The 20,265-nt window shown below is 36.5% G+C and overlaps 4 protein-coding genes, 1 long non-coding RNA gene, 1 other non-coding gene and 1 pseudogene across 8 annotated transcripts; 3 read left to right on the top strand and 4 right to left on the bottom strand.

Annotated features, from left to right (window-relative positions):
* Positions 1-823: 823 nt before the first annotated feature.
* On the bottom strand, positions 824-3,820 carry LOC120126941 (protein XRI1-like). The gene is made up of 9 exons (XM_039144978.1): positions 3,601-3,820; positions 3,373-3,492; positions 3,125-3,270; positions 2,271-2,325; positions 2,079-2,181; positions 1,958-1,998; positions 1,720-1,803; positions 902-1,488; positions 824-862 (listed from the first exon to the last, which is right to left on the bottom strand). The coding sequence occupies exons 1-8, from the start codon at positions 3,767-3,769 to the stop codon at positions 1,211-1,213; spliced, it is 996 nt and encodes a 331-aa protein (XP_039000909.1). The 5' UTR covers positions 3,770-3,820; the 3' UTR covers positions 824-862; positions 902-1,210.
* A 2,089-nt stretch (positions 3,821-5,909) lies between these two features.
* On the bottom strand, positions 5,910-6,702 carry LOC120126943. The gene is made up of 2 exons (XM_039144979.1): positions 6,661-6,702; positions 5,910-6,579 (listed from the first exon to the last, which is right to left on the bottom strand). The coding sequence occupies exon 2, from the start codon at positions 6,554-6,556 to the stop codon at positions 6,068-6,070; it is 489 nt and encodes a 162-aa protein (XP_039000910.1). The 5' UTR covers positions 6,557-6,579; positions 6,661-6,702; the 3' UTR covers positions 5,910-6,067.
* A 580-nt stretch (positions 6,703-7,282) lies between these two features.
* Positions 7,283-10,059, bottom strand: LOC120126944. The gene is made up of 6 exons (XR_005516489.1): positions 10,020-10,059; positions 9,841-9,910; positions 9,378-9,443; positions 8,128-8,205; positions 7,865-8,036; positions 7,283-7,329 (listed from the first exon to the last, which is right to left on the bottom strand). It is a non-coding gene; the product is annotated as an uncharacterized LOC120126944 (long non-coding RNA).
* A 1,877-nt stretch (positions 10,060-11,936) lies between these two features.
* Positions 11,937-13,820, top strand: LOC120126960 (ankyrin repeat and SAM domain-containing protein 4B-like). The gene is made up of 4 exons (XM_039144988.1): positions 11,937-12,240; positions 12,879-12,953; positions 13,063-13,125; positions 13,604-13,820. Exons 1-4 carry the CDS (start codon positions 11,956-11,958, stop codon positions 13,646-13,648), a joined length of 468 nt encoding a protein of 155 aa, XP_039000919.1. The 5' UTR covers positions 11,937-11,955; the 3' UTR covers positions 13,649-13,820.
* A 313-nt stretch (positions 13,821-14,133) lies between these two features.
* On the bottom strand, positions 14,134-18,118 carry LOC120126946 (GPI transamidase component PIG-S-like). 3 transcript variants are annotated; one of them, XM_039144982.1, is made up of 13 exons: positions 17,912-18,118; positions 17,138-17,792; positions 16,835-16,919; positions 16,663-16,752; positions 16,435-16,508; positions 16,076-16,160; positions 15,894-15,983; positions 15,630-15,760; positions 15,332-15,413; positions 15,207-15,254; positions 15,031-15,103; positions 14,862-14,919; positions 14,134-14,507 (listed from the first exon to the last, which is right to left on the bottom strand). In XM_039144982.1, the coding sequence occupies exons 1-13, from the start codon at positions 18,087-18,089 to the stop codon at positions 14,471-14,473; spliced, it is 1,686 nt and encodes a 561-aa protein (XP_039000913.1). In that variant the 5' UTR covers positions 18,090-18,118; the 3' UTR covers positions 14,134-14,470. The 3 variants fall into 3 exon arrangements, with proteins under 3 accessions (XP_039000913.1, XP_039000912.1, XP_039000911.1); XM_039144981.1 differs by having other exon boundaries at positions 14,135-14,507; positions 14,816-14,919; positions 15,630-15,724; XM_039144980.1 differs by having other exon boundaries at positions 14,139-14,507; positions 14,816-14,919.
* A 57-nt stretch (positions 18,119-18,175) lies between these two features.
* On the top strand, positions 18,176-19,732 carry LOC120126861 (annotated as a pseudogene).
* TRNAK-UUU lies at positions 18,193-18,265 on the top strand. Its single transcript has one exon. It is a non-coding gene; the product is annotated as a tRNA-Lys (tRNA).
* Positions 19,733-20,265: the final 533 nt, after the last annotated feature.

The raw sequence follows: 20,265 nt of genomic DNA, 5'->3' as shown, positions 1-20,265 counted from the left end.
ATGTTAGCAACGGCATTAATGATGAACAGCTTGCTGATATGATACTTGTTTGGGGGCACAATTAAGCAAGGATGGAAACACAAGTGTTGAGAAAATGTCCCTTTTGGTTATGTTTAATGAGGCGGGGGCTAAGGCATTTACATGAGATTCAATTTTGCAACCACAACCATGTGGCTCCACTCTCGAGTCTGCTGCTCAATAGAAAAGATAATACAAAATATGAGTACATACAAGACATGCTGGATAGGGATATTTTGAGAACATACGTGGATACTCATATATGGGGGAGAAATGGAGTCCATTAGATATGTTAAGAAAGCTACTAATAACCAATTTGTATAGTAAGTTGAAGCATTAGATTCCTTACGCAAGGTTATAGGTTCGAATCCTGATGTTATGAATAGAATAAACTGGATTGGAATGATCGTTCTCATAATAGTCCTGTGCAGTATCCAATCTAGACAAATATAGAACCAGCCACTGTTGATACAACCAGTAGCTATATCTTTGGATTCATTTTCCAATGACAAAACCAGCCACTGTGATGCAATGCAAGAGAACACAACTTGCCATTTCGGTCAACATGCTGAAAGATAAACCCTAAGTGGGAATTCTCTGGTATGCAAAAACAATTCCCTATAGTTTGTTCATATCTAGCGGACCAATGGATAATCCTTCCTAGACATGAGTATCGGTACCAGACCTAAGCAATTACCACAATGATCATACCGTAATATCAGACAAAGGTAGCTATACGATGTATCATACCACATACAGGTTAAGCAGACAAATGCATTAGCAAAAGATGAGGGACAACATAAATCTTGATGCCGATCACCATTTATACTTCAATATAATAATGCTGTAATTGACTCTGAGAGAGAGAGAGGAACAATCTTACAAATCTTATGCTTCTAAAACATATCTAAATATACTATGTGAATACAGAAATTCTTCTGGTGAAAGCATTGATCAGCTCTTTTCCAACACGGGAAGAAAATAAGCGAATCTCGAATATCACGTCATTTATAGCCTCAAAATATAAAGCACATTATTAGACAAATATTAGACCTGTAGAGTTCTACCATTTTGGAAACATAAAACACTTTGATGCGTTTTATGAATTCCAGGAGTCCGACGAAAAATGCAGTGTCAATCCAGGAATGATACATGAACCACCATATTTAACCAAGATAGAACACTTATCTACTCAGCCTTTGGTTCTCATAATTGTGATGCTGCCTTTTTCTCCATCGGTACGAATTTTAGTTTTGCCAACAACAGGCTTCCCAGAAAAAACAGAAGTTGGGAAAGCATCAGCAAGATCTTCATTGCTTTGTTTTGATTTTGATGGTGGTGGAGTTTGGATTCGCTGGTTTATATCCTTCAAGGTAACATCTCCGTGGAAACCACACGGTTTAATGAAAGCAAATGGGTAGGCAACAGATGATGCTTCCTTAGGAGGCATCCGAATGAAAGACTTCCTACCTAAATGATTTTAAAAAAATTCCGATCTGACAGTGTTAATCTCCGTTAGAGGTAAAAAATGAACATAGGTCACTGAGTCCTGCTTAAAGGACATGGTAAATTGAAATAGAGACATAATTCATACAAGCTTATTCTTATCCTATCTAACAACGGCAGGGAATAGATAGGTTGATACATGCAAATCGAAAGGAAAACAGAATTCAATAGAAATAAACAAGAGGGTAAGGGTACCTTTGAGAATAACATTTCCAAGAGTTCGAGTTGCCTCCTTTTGAACAGCATCAACCCCAGACTCAGGTTGGGGAAGGCAGAACTCTATGAACAGAGAGTCAAATTTCATCATAAAGTTAAGAAAATGAGCAACTTAGAGAGAGAGTAACGGAACAATGACACATAATGTTTTCTTTTAGAAAATGAAGATACAAACAGCACACTATATACAATATATTCAGAAGAAAAGGGATCGTACCTGAAGTATCAATTTGAATATCAGATGCACCAGCAAGATTCCTGAATCTCACATTATAAAGCAATCAGAACACATTCATAGCATGATCAAACAAAAACGTTGAAAGTCCATTGAAGCATACATATCATCAGCGCTAAGAAGCATCTCCGCATCATTAAAATATTCAGCAAACCACCCTTCACATGACTGATCTAGGCCCTCATAACTAGAGGCTGATGCATTTTCTGCAATATTTCCTTATGGTTAAAAATCCAACTGTGTTTTTTTATCAAGTTCATTATTATTTATATGAAAACGGGCTTGCAGTAGAAACCTGAAAATCCATAAACCCACTCAGATGCGACCTCTTCAATCAAATTATCCCTTTCCTAAGTATTGAAGGAAGAAATAAAAAAATAAGACATATCAATAACCATGTTACATTTTAACCAAAATTCATAAATATTGACTTCATCTCTTGAAAAAATAACCAGTCATAGATCTATCATGCATATTTTTTCAAAGGCCACCGGAATAGGAAGAACTCGAGGACTTGTTTTAAATAAATAATTGAATTGTAGCAACGATAAAATTTGAAAATATCAGCAACCTCTAGCCAGTAAATGGAAGCAAAAAATAATCCGGATAATAGAGCTTTCATTCTTAGTAATACAAAAGGGTTAATTACCTCAATCATACATGAACTACACCAATTCTCTGTTTCATACAAAATGTTTAAAAATTCCCGATTTCATACATGATGTTTTCTACCGTTAACAGGTTTACCCATTTCCGTCCCAGAAGGTGATGTGGCACTTTAAATGGGTGCCACGTGGCATTCCCGTCACCCATTTCCGAAGTTCCACATGGCATTTTGTTAAGGGTTCCACGTCACCTTCCGTGACGGAAATGGGTGAACCTGTTGACGGTATAAAACATCATGTATGAAATCGAGAATTTTTAAACATTATGTATGAAACTGAGAATTGGGTATACTTCATGTATGAATGGGGTAATTAACCCAATACAAAAAACAACTATGATCAACTAATATGTCTAGCATCATGATTCACATCTAGTATATCAATCCGTGTCAGCTATTCAAAACAAAGTTGAACGATAGAAGTTTGGACAATAAAACATGATTCTTTTAAGTTCACAGGATTAGAAGAGTTATCAAGCAGTCACCCTTGATTTTAGGAAAGCAGATGGCATTGGCATCTCGTCACACATAAGGGAAGAATCTGCTGCATGGGTGTCAAATTGAAGCATTCTACGCCTTTTAAATTGTGAAGCAGTCTCCCTTATATCCTCTGATTCCTTGCTCGTATTATCTAAAGGCCACGGTCTTATTAGTTATTACTTCGAAAGGAAAGAGAAGAGCAGGCGTTATAATGACAATAAGTTTACAAAGAATTTCAAGTAACAAAAATTACCATTAAGAGTAATGTGATATGATAGATCCCCACATTCCTTAACAGGGGTTGCTTCATCACACATGTAGGAAAGGTCTTCCTCGTTCAAGGTCACTTGATTCAATTCACCTAGGGAGGCACCTGCTTGGATATTATTCAGACATCAGTAACCTATTGTCTTGAAACTTTTTATTCGACTTCCCTACTTCAAATATATTAACTAGATGATAACCTCAGGTAATAAATTACCAAAATCATTGTTATTTTGAACACCATAATTCTCCTCATGCCAATTCCAAGGTTCCCTGTCACTGATCAAACAATAAACAAAAATGAGTAAATCAATCACGCCAAAGCTAAAAGCCAATGCAGAGACTTCACAATGAATCATCCAATACTTTACCAAAATGGAATCCATGCTCCATTGAACCAAGCATTAAGCAAATCCTAAATTCGGTTTCTAAATAAATTAGGAATTAAATCACCAACATAATCCATAAAGCTAAATAGACAAAGGGAAAAAAGGAAAGTAAATTATCAGGATACACAACATCAAAACAGTAAATATTTCCACCTCACAAGTAAAACAACAAAAAGGAAAAGGAAAAAAGTAAAATTGAAGCATTGGATCCAAAAATTATTTATGAACCAAACTAATTTCACATGTAGAAAAATAAAAAGGACACCTGTACCATTTAGATCTAACAACAAGAAAAAGGGATCATAATCTATATGTTTTTCAGCACTGATGTTTAAACTAACCAAAAAGCAAAAGAACAAATTAAAAACACAGTGACCCACCATTTTAATGAGAGCCCACTCCTTCACGCTTTCAATTTAGCATTTTAGTTACTGTACAAAATACAAATCCAAAAAATCCCACTGCAAAAATCAAAACGATAAACAAAATCCAAGCACACCCATTTCCCAATTGCAGCAGTTTATCCATTAAACCCCCCACCCCGGCGCAAAATCAAGCAGAAACCCATTTCAGAAAAACTAGCATTGATCCAAAAAATGCAAATAAATTTTCATAAAATTATAAATAAAATAAAATAAAAACCCAGAAACAATATCATGCAATTTAAAACCAAATGACATCAAAGAGAAAAAAGAAAAAAAAAACTTTACCGATCATAGTTGTAATCCATTCTCTTCTACTTCCCTTCAAAAACTGAATCAAATCACATCCTTCCCCCCCCCCCTTATCTCAAGTCTTCACTTCTTCAACAACACGCTCAAAGTAGGCGTTACACAGAGATCGACAATTTCTTTTTTTCCCCACAATTTATCAAAGCGAAGCAAATAGCTCACACACAGATATAGATGTAAAATATCAATAAATATACCAATATTTTACTTGTATCATATAAAGCAGTGGAAGCAGCCCTTACTGCTTCTTCACAGCAGCCCTTACTGCTACTTCACAGCAGCCTTTACTATTTGCCCTTTTCTTGAGATATGCGTTATATATATTTTACAGTTTAAACTATTTTATTTTTGCTTTTATGTTATTAAGCAAAACAGAAAAGAACTATTCGGAGGATTAAATTTTGCTGATCTATCATTAATTTGCTAAGATTTCCTACTTTTATTTTGCCTTTTTTAAGTTCTTTTTCCCGGGAAACTGGTTCACGCGAATATTTATGGAGCGTGAGTCACGAGTTAAATAGGAAAAAAGAAAACTGCTTCTGGTAAAGTTTAAAATACCTGCTTTTATAAAAGAAGAGTTGAAAGAGGCGCGTGGTGGTGGACTTCGACAAGATATTAAGTAGAAATATAAGATGGTGGGGCCGTTTGCCGTGTTTTTTCGTTGGGGGAGTGAATTGTGAAATTGACATTTGATTAATAGGCTAAAGGAAAATATTAATGAAATTTATTCTATCAGGCCGAATGAAATTTAATAATTTAGGTTCCATTTTTTTAAATTAGGTAATGTTTGGTAACTAATTAAAAAAATATCTTACAAAAAATAATAATTTAAAATATATTTAATAATCTAAAATAGAAATCTTCTTACAGGTTTTTTTAAAAAAATTTGTGTGAAAATTTATATATAGCTAAGCATCTATTTACTACTTAATGTGAAATTTATTTCATGAAAATTATTTTATTTGTTTAATAAATAATTTAATATATTTTATAATAATTATTAATATTTTAATATTTTTAAACTTTAACAATTTTAAATTTTTATCTAAATATTGAATAAACTCTCAAATTCTTTATAAAAATCAATTATGACGTCAAACTTAACTGAAAACAATTAAACTTCTTTGTCTATTATTATTGATTCGTAAATTATCACTTCAGTATCATACATCACCACATCAACAACAATAATTTCCATCGATCAAAAGACTATTAATACAATGCATGAAATCTAAAATTTCATTTAATACAATTAAAAATAATAAATATTATTGATTTAAAACGATTACGATAATAAAATTTCTTATCATTAGATCTTAAAAGGTATCATCATAATTTTATTTTATGTTGTTGATAAATATGTTAAAATAGTTTAAAATTATAATAAAAAATAAAAGCACGTGAATATTGTGTTGCGGAGGTTAGACCTAGGCTTCTACGAATTTAACAGTGTTATTTGCGGTGACTTTGGCTCGTGCAAAATGAGAGTGATTATTGGCAATCTAATTCCAGCAAAGGTCGATATGCTAATTCATAAACTAATTCCACTTTCAAGGTATGCACACTAAGCTCGACTTAGCTTTACCTTTACCTCTGCCTCTACCTCTACCTTTAGAGTAGACGATGCCGGAATGTTTATCTCTTGATATCGAACGATACCGGCTGCTCCTCCGTAGCACAACCATCTATCGCTACCCTTGTTCACGTTCCATCTCACTCTATGTATCGCCAAAATCTTGGCCTCGATTCCACTTTCAGCTTCTTTTCCGGATCCTTCTTTCTCTTTTTTCATTGGTTCTTCGGTTCTCAGTGCCAACGCTTGATCAGCATCACCTTTCTTCTTGCCGTCACTTTTAGATTTTTGCTTCAGTTTGGTTTTCAGAGCTGCCAATGTTTCCTCGGGTTCGGATTCCACACTGGTATCGTTGCTATCACAAAGTTTTGCAACAGATTTAAGAACACACTGGCTGTTACAAAAGAAACTTGGAATATCTGATTGGCAGCTCAGTTGTGAATGCTTGCCTAAAATTTGTTTATCAGAAGATGGAATCATTGCCTTCCGGCCATCACAAAGTGCTGCAACAGATTTAAGAACACGTTGGCTGTTACGAAATAAGCTTGGAATATCCGATTGGCAACTCAGTTGTGAAAGCTTACCTACAGTTTGTTTATTAGATGGAACTATTGCCTTCCCATCCTTCGCATGGATCTTTTTTCATCCACACAGTCATTATTCGGCTTCTTCAACGGCAGAGGAATATTTGGTAATGGAGTATTAACTATTACAGCGGAATCATCCTTGGTAAAGGATCCACATGCAAAATGCGGGGTTCGATTTCGTGAAAAATCTTTCTCCACTGCTTTTGAGTTAAGCTGGTTATAAAAACAATAGTATCAATCGATGCAAAAACTTGGAAGAGGTAGCTTACGGATATAAGACAAGTGGTTTTAAATTTTATTTTGAAGGAAATTTCAAGCAGCGGTATCACATAATTTCTTGATATACAGCATCAACGAAAGCACTCGAATAATTTTACACTGCCAGTTGACTGAAACTAAGGACCAAGACTCTGTACCTTAAGAAGTGGAAGAAACATGATTTGCTAGAGAAATGCAGAAGGTTAAGTAACAAAAATAACTCGTATAAATAATTTTCGACCAGTCTCCAAGATGAATTCTCATTGGAGAAAGAAAGAAAAGAAAATATTTACATCTTGGAAACAAAGTCTGTCAGGGGATAATTAAAGCAAGCATTGAAAATAAAGGTAAACCGACTCGCCTGAAAGCACGTTGTAGCACCATCTGCACCGCAATATGCCACCATACCTAAAATTTATATTCACCAGCCGATCTAAATTTGGAAACGACAATTTGAAAATCAAGTTGTTCATCAACCCACTTTAATAGTCAAATATTACACTTGTAACCACCAATAAACATTTGCAGTGACATGCAAAGAAAAAAAAGATGGAGAATACTAGATCGATAATTAGTGCTGCAGCAAAAATACTAGGTCGATAATTAGTATCTCACAAACTGAAAAAATATAAATAGTTTGTCACATGTAGAATGGTTTTATGCTCACAAACGATTTAATCTAAAGAATGTAGAGCCCATGTTATACAGCATCCACCTTGTGGAGCAAAATTTCTTTCTACTCTATGCCTACACAAACACAACTCTAGTCAAACAGTATTAACCATATATGATCTTTTTTTCTAACATATCTTATTCTTTAAAAGGTTTTCCAATTTCCGCATATCTAGATTCCCCCCCCCCCTACAGGCATATTAGGTCCACTGCAAATTTTATTATAATGAAAGCAAAAGTTAATCATATAAGAAAATCACTGCAAGCATACCTGTTAACTGCGACACTTGTACACTCCAGATGGCAAAGGATGAACAATTATAAAGGTGCAGTCCTTGTTGCTTGGTCCCCCCAAAAGGTTTTCCAGTGCCAGGAACGTCACATGCTGCATGAACTAAGCTGAGAAGTCTCATTGTTCCATCGTCAAGGATATCATAACACATCTACAGACATGAAAGGTTGTCTCAATTCTAGTCGAAGAGAAGACCATCAATTCCAATGAAAACAATAGGAAAGCGGTCGTGTACAGCCTACCTTGGTTCTAGCGGCCAATCCACACTATACATGAACTTTGGTGCCGGATGGACATCCCACAATGGAAGAAATGGATCACTGCATACACCCGTCAAACAAGAGCTCTTAAGGAACATGTAATCATGCTACCATAGCATCTTGAACAGGTTAAATTCTTAGAGATAAATGCTCCATACAACATCCATATATATATATATATATACATGCACAACATACTGAGAGAACACGTTCTGAGTGCTAATAGTTGAAAGGAACCCACAATTCAGGTCCATTCCCTTAAAATAATGGAAACCTATTTAACAGTTAACACATGCAAATGTGCCCTAAATGGAATCCTAGAGAATTACAATTCTTGTAGAAGTACTAAATTCAAACTGTCAATAATTCAGAACTTAAAGGGAAATAGGAAATCACTCTGGTGCCAACTGAACTTAAACTCTTGACTATGCAAAAATTTAAATGTTCCCACTTAAGCCAGCAACCAAAGAAGATCAAGTACGTGTATAGATCAAGTTAAGCATAAATTGATGTGCACAATTTTTCATCCTAATTGCTAATTACTTCAACTAAATATGCATAAAATGCAATACAAATGCCCATTGTTGGCAAGGCACGTGCCTTAGCGGCAGACAACAAAGCGCCTCAAACCCTGGACAATACTAGACATGCAAGTTCCTTTATCATACACTCAACAATAGCTACAACTCTAATTTGTGGTGATTTACAAGTGAAGGTAAAAATGAATTAGAAGAAACACTGAAGAGAATCGAGCAAACTCCATTCACTAGTACCAAGAAAAATAAAAATAAGTTTGTCTTTCTCTGTCGATAAACACTGTAACTTCAGCTGAACCTCCTATGTCTCTGTAAGCTTCAATAAATCATGAACTTTCATGGCACTTAGAAAGAATCCTAAAGAAAATGGACTACATAATGGTAAATTAAATAGTAAACATAAACTCAGTCTACACTATTGATATATGTCATGCAATATGACCTCCCTAAGAAGATTTTTTTTTTTGATAGGAATAGAAGGCCTCATTAAAAACCTCCCTAAGAAGATTTTAAAGTTTAATTAATCTTTAGAACTATACAGTCAAAGAGTTCAATCTTAAGAAACAGAATAAAGCCACCAAGCATCTGCAACTGAGATGAATGCATAGGGAACATGAGTGCATGACAAGCAAAAGCTCAAAGATAACTGAGATACAAAGCGATTAAACTTAAACCAGAACATGGTATCAAGGTTACCGTATGTCCCAAAACTTAAGACCTCCATGTCCAGCGGTAAGAATAACATTTGAGCTCTCCATATCACTGAAATTCAACAATAGAATTTTAATTACAACAATCGGGAAGCATCATAGTATCAAACATACAAGTTGGTAGACTAGGTCAACAATATTTATAACTAGATCCATATAATATTTCAGTTTTCTTAATGAAAGGGGCTTAAATCTGGTTGTCTGACAAAAATAACTGGTTAATAAAGTAGTTCCAATTCATTAGCAATACAGCAATAGTCCAACAGAAAACACATAGCCCATAACCTTTGAAACTCAAAGAGAAAAAAAGATAGGTACAATATCTACGAAAGGTCACTCCCTTTGCATTTTAGCCACCAAATTCCCAGAATATATTGTTTAAAAACAGAAGAAGAGGTATTGCTACATCAAATTTAGTCCGCAAAAGGAATACGGCAGACATCACTGACCTTGATGGGGCCCATGCAACTGATCTAATTGGAACTGTATCTGCACTAAAACAAAGCAGAGGTCTCGTATCTGCATAATTACAAAGTGCAAAATAAAATTCAAATAGTACTTTGATGCCAATAATCAAAGCCTTTATTCAAACCACATCAATAACCAACTTCTTTTACTAATGTATTACCATTAACTTTAGGTGAACCACTTGCTGTGAATTTCCACAAAGCCACCTGATATTAACCATGTTAGTTTTTGATGCCAGAGAATTCAAAATTACGAGTAAATGATAATCTTAATAATTGAAGTGGTAATAATAGGAAAAATATAAACAAACCAGAAAATGTTCTATTGAAATACTAAGGCAGGAAAAACTTATTTTACAAATATTCCCTGGAAAAGTTACATTGATTATGCAGAAAATTTGTAAACAAATTAGAAAAGTTCTAATGCCCTTTTATCCAAAGGCATGATATTGATTCTATAAAGTGTAACACCCCAACCCGTACCCGACCCGGATACGAGTCCGAGATGTCACGTTGACTTTTTGAAACAATATTCTTACAAAATAACAAAACATTTGAACTCATATTAAGAAAATACAATAATATACCATTAAATTATGTTTCATTATAAAAATTTAACTCAAAAATATATTTATGAACAGTACTATACGGTATGAACAGTGCTACAGTGTACCGATGCATTGCTACAGTGCACCGATGCACAAAAATTTACATGTCGACTTATTTTCACATAATAAGACATACTATTTAATCTACTTCTGATCTAACCTTCAAGTGGAGTTATATTGTTTTGCTGAGCTTATAATGGATCTCTCTCCTTTTCGGTACCTATGTGTAAAACACTTACACGCTAAGTCATAGACTTAGTGAGGTATAACATATAATAATAACAATGCATTTCATATACATATGAAAATATCATCTACTTATTCAATCATGTCATATATAATTCCATGTAAATAATAATAACATGATAATATGTAATAATGCAAACACTTTTTATACCTTTTTGTAAGCCTATGTACATTACTGAGAACTCAAGGTATTCGAGTACATTGAGGTTGTGCACTATTGTTGTCACCACAGCTCATATGGGGTCCCACTAGGGGCATGTGAAATTTGTCCCGAAGGACCTATGTATTTGTCTCGAAGGACCTATGTATTTGTCTCGAAGGACCTCTGTATATGTCCCGAAGGACCGCGTAAACCCTCGACTCTTGGCATGCCAACTATACGTATAGCTTTCGTATCATATACCATGGGCATTATTCTTATGTTTCTTATGTTCATATACTCATGTCATTTCTCTTGTGATCACATATACCTTTTCTTCTGTCACATACCACATGTATGTGTAAACATCTATGTCATTTCATATAACATGTAATACATATTGCATATTCATGTAAGCAGGTATAGCATGTCACATATAATATACTATACCCATTTTCATGTATTCATGCACATATAAGAATCACAAATCAAATAACATTTTAGGAGCCACTTCTTACCGTAATAACTCCATCACTGGCTCATCGCAAGCCAATGTTCGTTCAATAGCATAAGTACAATTAAAATTGCACTCACCTTAGCCTTGCTTGCTTTGAATAAATCCTAATCCTTAGATTGTTCCGGAATTCGTTTAGGCTCTGTATCTACATAAATATAATTTTCAAGAAGATTATCAGAAGCCTAAACCTTATACTTCGATGCTATTAACTTAAACGAATTTAATAAACTCATATTCCTAATTTCCTTAAGGAGTGTACCGATGCACCCATATGTTCGAAATTCCCATGCATCGATGCACCCCTTAATGCATCGATGCACCTTCAAATTTTGTCTTAGTGCATCGGTACCCATTCATAGTGTATCGATGCACATGTCCAGAATATCTGAAAACCATCTACACTTCACCCAAATTTTCATGTATACAACCCTTATTATGCTACTAAACTCATCTATAACAACTTTAACTAATTTCTATCATTCCAACACTTTATAATCTCCCATATTTCATCCAAATTCTTAAGGCTAAAATCATCCCAAATTTTCCATGTTATCCCAAATTATCTATATATCGTTTTGACTGTGTTAATGGTTTGTGAAGATCGTAAAGTCGATGCCCAAGATCTTCGTTCGAAGCTGCAAAGGAAAAGTCTCCAAAATGTGTCTCAAAGCGGAAGGGGAACTCTCTCAGGTGTACGCGATCTTCGTGAAAAATTATCAGGAACAATGAATACACAGCCAATAAATGCTGATCCACCGACACAGAAAGTAAAAGTTGCCCAACCAGCCAGGAAAAGTGTAGCAGTTGAAACTCCTGAACCAGAGCCCAAAGGGGCTGCAAATACAACAGCAAGAAAGAAAGCTAAGCAAAATGTATTTAGCTTCTTCTCTTTTTGCTTTTTAGCACCTTCCCTTACATTTTGTAGTCTTCTGTTTGTTGGACAAGCATGATACGTCAAAGCTTTGGTTTTTGTCTGTACCTTCTGCTAGAGGTGTATGCATGTGTGGGCGGGTGGGGAAGGGGTTCAAAATCTTGCCATCTAATGGTATGCATATCCCATGGGCTTCATTTCAATCCATGATGAATCGAACCAAGTGAAATTGCCCCACCACGGTATGGATATTGCCAGGTCTTGTTTTCATTGATTTGGAATGCACAAGGAAATCAACTAGGTTAAGTTCCACCTGTCAACTCTGGATTGTGGACTAAGATTAACACATTAACTGAAATTGGATTCTGCATAGTGTTGGCAGGTTCAAAGTATAATTAGTGGGAAAACAAACCATGTTAAGCCATATGATGCTTAAGAATATTTGCCAAGTTAGGGATTGTGTGGAATATGGAAAATAGGTCACTTAAATGCTTTCTGGTTTTCTCTTAAATGGAATGGTAAATCTCTCCATGTTTGCATAACTATACTTCTCTTTTGTTGTTTCCGACATAAGAGGCATTCCTCCATTTTTGAACTTATGATGATTCCGCAGTTTAAGCAGTGTGCTTTCATATGCAGACTGATACTTCGGTAGAGGGCTTCCTCCAGTCTTTGGGTCTCGAAAAATATGCAATCACTTTTCAAGCTGAGGAAGTGAGTTTTCTACGTTCCTTTGTATATTGTAAACAACCCCCCCCCGGGACTCTTCATCATTACATAAATTAAACAAATATCTGCATCCGTTATAAACCCCCTTCTGCAGGTTGATATGGCTGCACTTGTACACATGACTGATGAGGATCTAAAAGTTTTAGGCATACCAATGGTAACTTTAAATCATTTTATCCAGTTCCTTAAATTTGAGATGCCCCAAATGTTATTTCTCTTTTAAAGCACCAAGGCATATCTTCTTAACTCTACAAGAATGTCCCTTTTTATCATGACCTATAAAATCCCTTTATTTTGCCTGCTTCTTTTGAATTCCTTCTACGTGCATATGATCATTTGGAGGTATTATTGAAATTAACTGTTATATGCAAGTTAATGCTGGCCTTTTGAAAAGAAATTGGAATTTTTGGAATGTACTGATAATTGGTGCTGAAGGGAGTTCTGGGAAATTCTTGTAAGTCACTTTAGTTCCATCTGGAGTCCTATACAAATGTCTGTGCCTTTTGCTTGTGGTCTTTAAAGAACCCCCTTCGCCCATCAACCCTTCACTATTGAAAGCATTTTTTATCTCTATATTCAACTTGTTTTTCTCTTCCCTTTACTTGGTTTCAGTTATCTTTTGTTTGTACCTCCAGGGCCCAAGGAAGAAGATAATTCTGGAGCTAGAGTCAAGAAGCTGATATTCGGAGTTTTAGCAACAAGTGGTTGTTGCCTGTTGAATCTAAAGATATATTAACAGTTGATCCTAGGATATTGCAAGGCTATGTTTTGGCTGATAAGAACCTGCATATGTAGCTATTCTTCCCGGTATTTCATGTTGAAATTGATTAACAAAAACATGCCTTAGTGAGCTTGTTATTGAAATCAAAGGATGGAATGTTATTAGATTGGAAGTAGGTGGAAGCCCTTTAGCATTTAGAAACTTTAAACTAACTAATTTGCTGCATTGTCTCGATTTATATCCTTGGAAGCTTTCAAAAATCTAAATCCAATTGCTCGAGCTGAAAACCATGTGCTAACCTACGTTATCATACAAGTTCGTGCTTTATTTTTCTCCGGCTACCAATTATATACCGGGATTATGAGGTTAAATTATGTAGTTTTCTTTTGCTCTGGGGTTTGTGTTTAAAAAAGAAAAGGTTTGGCTCAATAATACATTGCACTACTATGATTCTATCATCAACTCAAGAGTTTCATCAAACAATAATCAGCATACATCCAAAACTAAGACTCGTCAAAATAGTCTCAAATTCAGCAAATTTGATAAAAATCTCCATGGATGCAAGCCAGCATAACGTGTTTAGAAAATTGACTTTCAGATCCTGTATGTTTCTTGAATTTCTCACATGGCCGATAAGAGTCTTTCCTCTTGCCTGCTGAGGCCTTTACTTGATGTCAGTCTTCGATCCAGAGAATTACTTAAGATGATGTGTTTGCTTTAGCCTTCCAAACTAGGTACTTGGCCTTTTCTTGCTTATATCTTCTCAGTTCTCTTAGAGCTGCTAGCACAACATGCATCGAAACTGGCAAGAAGAATGGCTGCAAAAATAGAACAACCACTGAGTTCGAGCCTTGTCCAACAAATCAATGCTACTGGTGAACTTGTAATAATTTGTTTCGATGAACAGAAATAGTTCACCAACCAGAATTTATAAGAAAGATGACTCAGAAAAAGAATGCAGAATGCTATGTTGTAAAGGAAAGGAACAGTAATTCACTGGATTGCAAATAGAACTCAAAGCAAAATCTCAAAATACAAAGTACTAAAAAGCATGCTTTTGTAAGAAAATCTCAGTTTCTCCTCAATTTTTATATATATAGAGAGAGAATAATGTCATTTAACTGACCGAGTAGACAGCAAAGCAGTGCTCAAAGGAATAGTAGCTAACAGACATAATAGATGGGTGGAAAAAGGCATCCTCTGCCAGAGACCTTGCTTGACTTGAGGCGGCTGACCAAAAAGGTGTAAATCATTTGTTAGGCAGCCGAATCGATAAGAGATTTGAATGGTAGATAATCAAGACAATTGAACTTCAATCTACATGTAAATTTAGGAAAATACCAGCTGAAGATTCATACGCTCCACTAGATGCATTACTTAGTGCCAGCTTTGCTGCCTCAAGAGAAAACTTTACCTTGTCGAAGACACCACCATAAATAGTTCAATGGTTATTTTCAAACAGAGTTAAAAAGCAAGTACTCAGATAAATGAACTTATAGTCCAACGTAGTATCTTACCTGTTTTCCTATATCATCCATGATAATCATCCTTGGCAGTGATTGAACCTGCATTAAAATTTGTCATCAGTGGCAAAAAATCTTATTGAATCAGATGGTCATTTTTAATACCAATGAACACATACCAATCTTGAAAGAGATACAAGTGTTGTGGCACAAGAATGAAGATTAAAACATGTATGCTGTCGTGACAAGACATCCAATTCCCTGGACAAGAATTGAAAGTAAGAAAACTCGAACACAAAATGAACAACTGATCAAGACAAAACTATGCCTATTCTTTTAAGAAATATTTGCTGGAATTTAAAACTTGCTGATCAAACCACTACAAATTGAGTTCATTTTGAACTAATCCATTATTTGCCGGGAACTAGAAAATGTAACTATTAGGCAAAGCTTGGTAGTTGCATAGGATTTTCTTACCACTCAGTAAAACCTCTTTCACTAGGCAGAAGGTTCCAATCGCCTGAGGCACCAGCATAAACATTGACAGATTTAAAACCAAAGAGTTGCCGGAACTGCCCAATGAATACTTCAAACATGTTCTCAAGATCCTGTTTAAGAACGTTCATGCATCAAAGTAGAGAAAACTAATGGAACCATGTGTATGGAAGAGATAGAGAGAGACAGAGCAGAAGAGGAGAGGGGGCAGCAATTTTTTGTTGAATTAGTCGTGCATCATCTAACCTGTATTGGAATTATGTTCTTGGCACTGGGCTCAAATTCTGAATCATTTAAACAGCCTTGGGGATTCCAAACAATAACACCTCCCCACATCTAAAAGGTTTCATGAGAAGTAATAAGGTAATGCAGCCTCACAGAATAATTAGTAGTGAAAGCATGAATATAATGAAGTCTAGATAACTAACTGGAGATATAAAGCCATTTGTCTTGGAAATCTCTCCATTTGGTAGCTGGAGAAGAAGAGGGCATTCCTTTGCAGATGGTACATATCTGGTGACAAAGGGAAAAATGAACACCTTGAGAAAATGACTTGCAAGCAAATCACAAATATGAGAGCGAACCAGAGAGGTTATTGAAAAAGGGCATATCAAAGCAGGCTGGCATTCCTGAATCAATATTTTCTCCCAAAATGGACATTGAACAAAAAAAAACATTGACAGGAATGGAACCACGCAGTTATAGGCTGATACACCCTTATAACTCAATAAATGCAATCCGTATTTACAGTTAAGAAATAAAGGAAGCATTGAATAAAAGAATATACACCGCAAATTGCAATATATTTGACCGCCCACCAGCTGCAATTGAAGTATCCAAGTGCCATTCATTAGAATTTACCTGTTAAAACCATGAGCTCCATTACAACCAATATCTGACATTTCTTGTGTCCAAAAAGCAATAATTGCAGAAACATACAATAATTCAAATATAGGGCATCAATCTTTTATCAATAATATACAGAAACAGAAGCAGAAAATACTTAGACACATACAAAGAAAGGAAGATCTTTGGTGCTAAAGACATAGCTCTCCAACTTTTGATTCCAAAAAGAGAATGAGGCCTTTGGGGTATGGTACAAAACCTACGAGACCAATGAAACAGCAATCAGAAGTAAACCAGAATGCAAAATACAAATGAAATGAAGAATGAAGATGACCCTCGACCTGACTCTCTACACTGATATTTGCCACGGGTCCCAAAGCCTCAATCATAGGGGCCAACAAGGTATCATCTATCTTCTCAAAATCCCTGCAGACCAATAAAAGGAAACATCAGGTGAGCAAAATGCACCACCAGCATAACACATTCTAACTATAACAAGTTTCGTTTACAATTACATTATCAAACAGTTCCCCAACTAAAGATTTTCAATATAAACAAACAGAATCAAAACAAAACCAGCAAACGTTTGAAAATGGATCAAATTTGCAAAAAGCTGTAACGGTTAACATATAAATGTTCCATACCAATCATAAACCCAATCAAGTGGATCCGCATTGAGCAAATTGAAGGAAAGAACGATTTTTCCATCAGCCCCGACTGGCATAAACTCGTTCCGAATAGATCCTTCCTCTCTTCCACCATTAATAAACAACTTGACCAACAGCTCAGCAACTTTCACCGCTGCAACCTCCACCTTCCTCCCACCGCCAACTACCATCCAGGCGTGCCTATGCTTCCCCACAACAGCTCTCTCACTCCCACCCTTCACCACCGCCACAATGTACTCCTTAGTTTTCCCGCCAAAAACCGAGACCAATCTCTCATCGACCGCCACGTCATCGTTCTGCACAAAATCAGTGGCGGTGACTGATCCGCACGGGTATGAACTCGAATGTGGAGACGAGACTGGGCTGTGGAGGCAATGGGAGCCTAAATCCACATTGACGGAGAGAGTATAGCTGTTGGAGCATTTAGGGTTCTGAGAGGTTAATTTGGTAATTTCGAGTAGGATTGACCGACGGAGGTGATCGGGATCATGATCGAATCCGACGAAAAGGGCGTGGAAATGGAGCGGGAAGAGTAAATTGTCGGATCGTAGCTGAGTCGAGAGCGAGTCGATTTCGCGAAACGGCAGAGGAGAACGGTAGATTTCGACGGATTTCCATAAGAATGGGAAACCTGCAAATTCAATACGAAAATTAAAACAAAAATAAGAAGAAAACAAGACTCGTTTATTTATTAAGAAACCAAAGGGATGAATTTAGAATTAAAGCTGTGTCGGAGATATAGAGGCGGACCGAGGAGGAAGGAGAAGAGGACGGAGAAGGTGAGAACGAGGCGCTTCAATCCGGGTTTGGTTTTACGCATTAACTTCGGGTCGAAGTCGGGTTCAGATTCAGGTCGCTGTGGTGCTTCACTACCATTGTCTTGTAATTCGGAGGAATCGGAGTCGTTAGCTTCTGAGATTTCGGCCATTGCTGGAGAAGCTGCTGCTACACTCTGAAATTACTAGGCTTAGATAGTTGAAACTTGGATGGTTAAAATTACATATATAATTTTTAATGAACAAGAACAGTGAGCCGTCTTAGCTCAGCCGGTAGAGCGCATGGCTTTTAACCATGTGGTCGTGGGTTCGATTCCCACAGACGGCGTCTTTCATTCTCTACCCAATTTTCTGTTCAAGTTTTGGGTTTTTACCATCGGATGATTCTGGAAGGCACTAAGCCGACAGCTCAACTTTTACCATGGCCAGTAAGGCCTGTGTTAGCTTGATGGACTTGGAAATGGGGGAGGAAATTTGGCGTAAAGCTCTGTGAATTTTGAATATCTAAATGAAGTGTTTGTAGCGTCTTTCATTTTGAATTTGTATGTTAAGTGCGGGAAAATGGATGAGGCGACGGTGGTGTTTAACAAGATGCCGAGGAAGGATCATGTCTGTTGGACTAATATGGTAACAGGGTTTGTGCAGAGTAGGCAGGCAAGTGGGGCGATTGATTTGTATAGAAAAATGCAAATGGCAGGGAATGAAGGAGATGATGTTGTGACGTTGGGGTTGGTTCAGGCATCTGTAAATCTTGGCGACTCAAAGTTGGGACTGCAATTCATGGATATATGATTAGGAAATGTCTCTCCAAGGATGTCGTGGCTGAGACTAGCATTCTTGCTATGTATACTAAGAATGGATATTTGGAATATGCTTTGCGTGTCTTCAAGAAGATGCCAAGTAAGAATGATGTTTCTTAGGGTGAATTAATTTCTAGCTTTTGTCGGTAGAGATGCAGGGTTGTGGTTTTAAACCGGAATCGGTGCCCCTTGTGGGTGCTCTTATGGCATGTTCACAATTTGGGTTTTTAAAATTGGGTAAATCTATACATGGTTGAATCACTAGAGGGCTTGATTTGGAACAAGTTTCGGGCACTGCAATGATTGACATGTTTGCAAAATGTGGATTGCTTTCTTATGCTCGTGCAGTCTTTGATCGGATAGTTTCGGTAGATATGATCTCTTGGAATGCATTGATTGCTAGCTATGCAGTACATGGGCATAAAGGAAGCTCTATCACTGTACAGTCAGATTACAAACACGAGCTTAAAACCTGATCATGCAACTTTTGCTGCACTTCTCTTGGCTCTCAGCCACTCGGGACTGGTGAATGAAGGTCAATACTGGTTTAATCTGATGGTTGATGAATATAATATCCAACCGAGAAGCATTATGCTTGCATGGTTGATCTTTTAGCTTGTGCAGGACGTTTGGAAGAAGCTTATAAACTAATAGGGTCTACGAACAAGAAATCAGGGGCGGCCGTTTGGGTTGCTCTACTGTCTGGCTGCTGTAATCATGGGAAGCCGTCAATTGGAAAAATGGCAGCAAAGGTCCTTGAGTTAAATCCAGATGACGTGGGAATTCATGCATTGGTCTCAAATATATTTGCCAATGGAAACATGTGGGATGAAGTAGCTGCGGTACGTAAACTCATGAAAGACGCGGGAAAGAAGAACGTACCTGGCTACAGTGTCCTGGATGTAAACGGGAAGAACCATGGTTTCCTTATGGGAGATGAAAGCCACCATGAATTCGAAGCTATAGCATTTGCATTGGATAAATTGGACCGTTAGATGATTTTCATGGTCAAATGAAGAGGCTTCCTGTTGCTATTGGCCTCTCAAGCTCAGCTTCATCGATCCTCACTGCTGGTCATGAGAAACTTTAAGGTGGGTGAGAATGACTGTTCGAAGCAAGTTTTATCGTTGCAAGGATCATATATGGAGGATTATTGCAGGAACAATAAAGCAGGTTCTTCACTCCAAACTGTCAAAACTGCCTTCGCCCTTCAACGATGCAGCAAAGAAATCCAGCCTCTCTTAAATTATGTTCTGCCATTTAGATGAAGTATATATGTAAGTACTCCTTTCTATACTGTCATTTGTTTTGACATTTTAGAAAATTAAAGCACGATGTTCCCAACTTTTTTATGTGTTAATTTTCACTTTTTAGCTTAGCAAAGTTAATATGGTGGTAATAGCAAACTCCATCCTGCTTATGACAATTCCGGCAAATGGACACTGCAGAAGAAATCTGAGAACCAAATACTTACTGTTGATTTGCTTCTTAATTAGTTTTTTAGTATTAAAGTAAACTAATCTAAATA

Source organism: Hibiscus syriacus, unplaced genomic scaffold (genome assembly GCF_006381635.1).
Source record: "Hibiscus syriacus cultivar Baekdansim isolate YM2019G1 unplaced genomic scaffold, ASM638163v2 tig00110462_pilon, whole genome shotgun sequence".
NCBI classification, from domain to species: Eukaryota; Viridiplantae; Streptophyta; class Magnoliopsida; order Malvales; family Malvaceae; genus Hibiscus; species Hibiscus syriacus.
Note: the sequence above shows the minus strand (reverse complement) of the source record. Positions and strands in the feature narration are given on the sequence as shown.

Coding starts and splice junctions, on each gene's coding strand:
- LOC120126960 (XM_039144988.1), top strand. CDS start 11,956: ATGGTTTGTGAAGATCGTAAAGTCGATGCCCAAGATCTTCGTTCGAAG. Junction 12,241..12,878: donor GAAAGAAAGCTAAGCAAAAT/GTATTTAGCTTC, acceptor TTTCATATGCAG/ACTGATACTTCGGTAGAGGG. Junction 12,954..13,062: donor TCACTTTTCAAGCTGAGGAA/GTGAGTTTTCTA, acceptor CCCCTTCTGCAG/GTTGATATGGCTGCACTTGT.
- LOC120126941 (XM_039144978.1), bottom strand. CDS start 3,769: ATGGATTCCATTTTGGTAAAGTATTGGATGATTCATTGTGAAGTCTCT. Junction 3,493..3,600: donor TCAAAATAACAATGATTTTG/GTAATTTATTAC, acceptor ATATCCAAGCAG/GTGCCTCCCTAGGTGAATTG. Junction 3,271..3,372: donor ATATCACATTACTCTTAATG/GTAATTTTTGTT, acceptor CGTGGCCTTTAG/ATAATACGAGCAAGGAATCA.
- LOC120126946 (XM_039144980.1), bottom strand. CDS start 18,089: ATGGCCGAAATCTCAGAAGCTAACGACTCCGATTCCTCCGAATTACAA. Junction 16,509..16,662: donor CCAAAGATCTTCCTTTCTTT/GTATGTGTCTAA, acceptor TGGTTTTAACAG/GTAAATTCTAATGAATGGCA. Junction 15,104..15,206: donor TGGATGATATAGGAAAACAG/GTAAGATACTAC, acceptor GTCTTCGACAAG/GTAAAGTTTTCTCTTGAGGC.
- LOC120126943 (XM_039144979.1), bottom strand. CDS start 6,556: ATGATTCCATCTTCTGATAAACAAATTTTAGGCAAGCATTCACAACTG.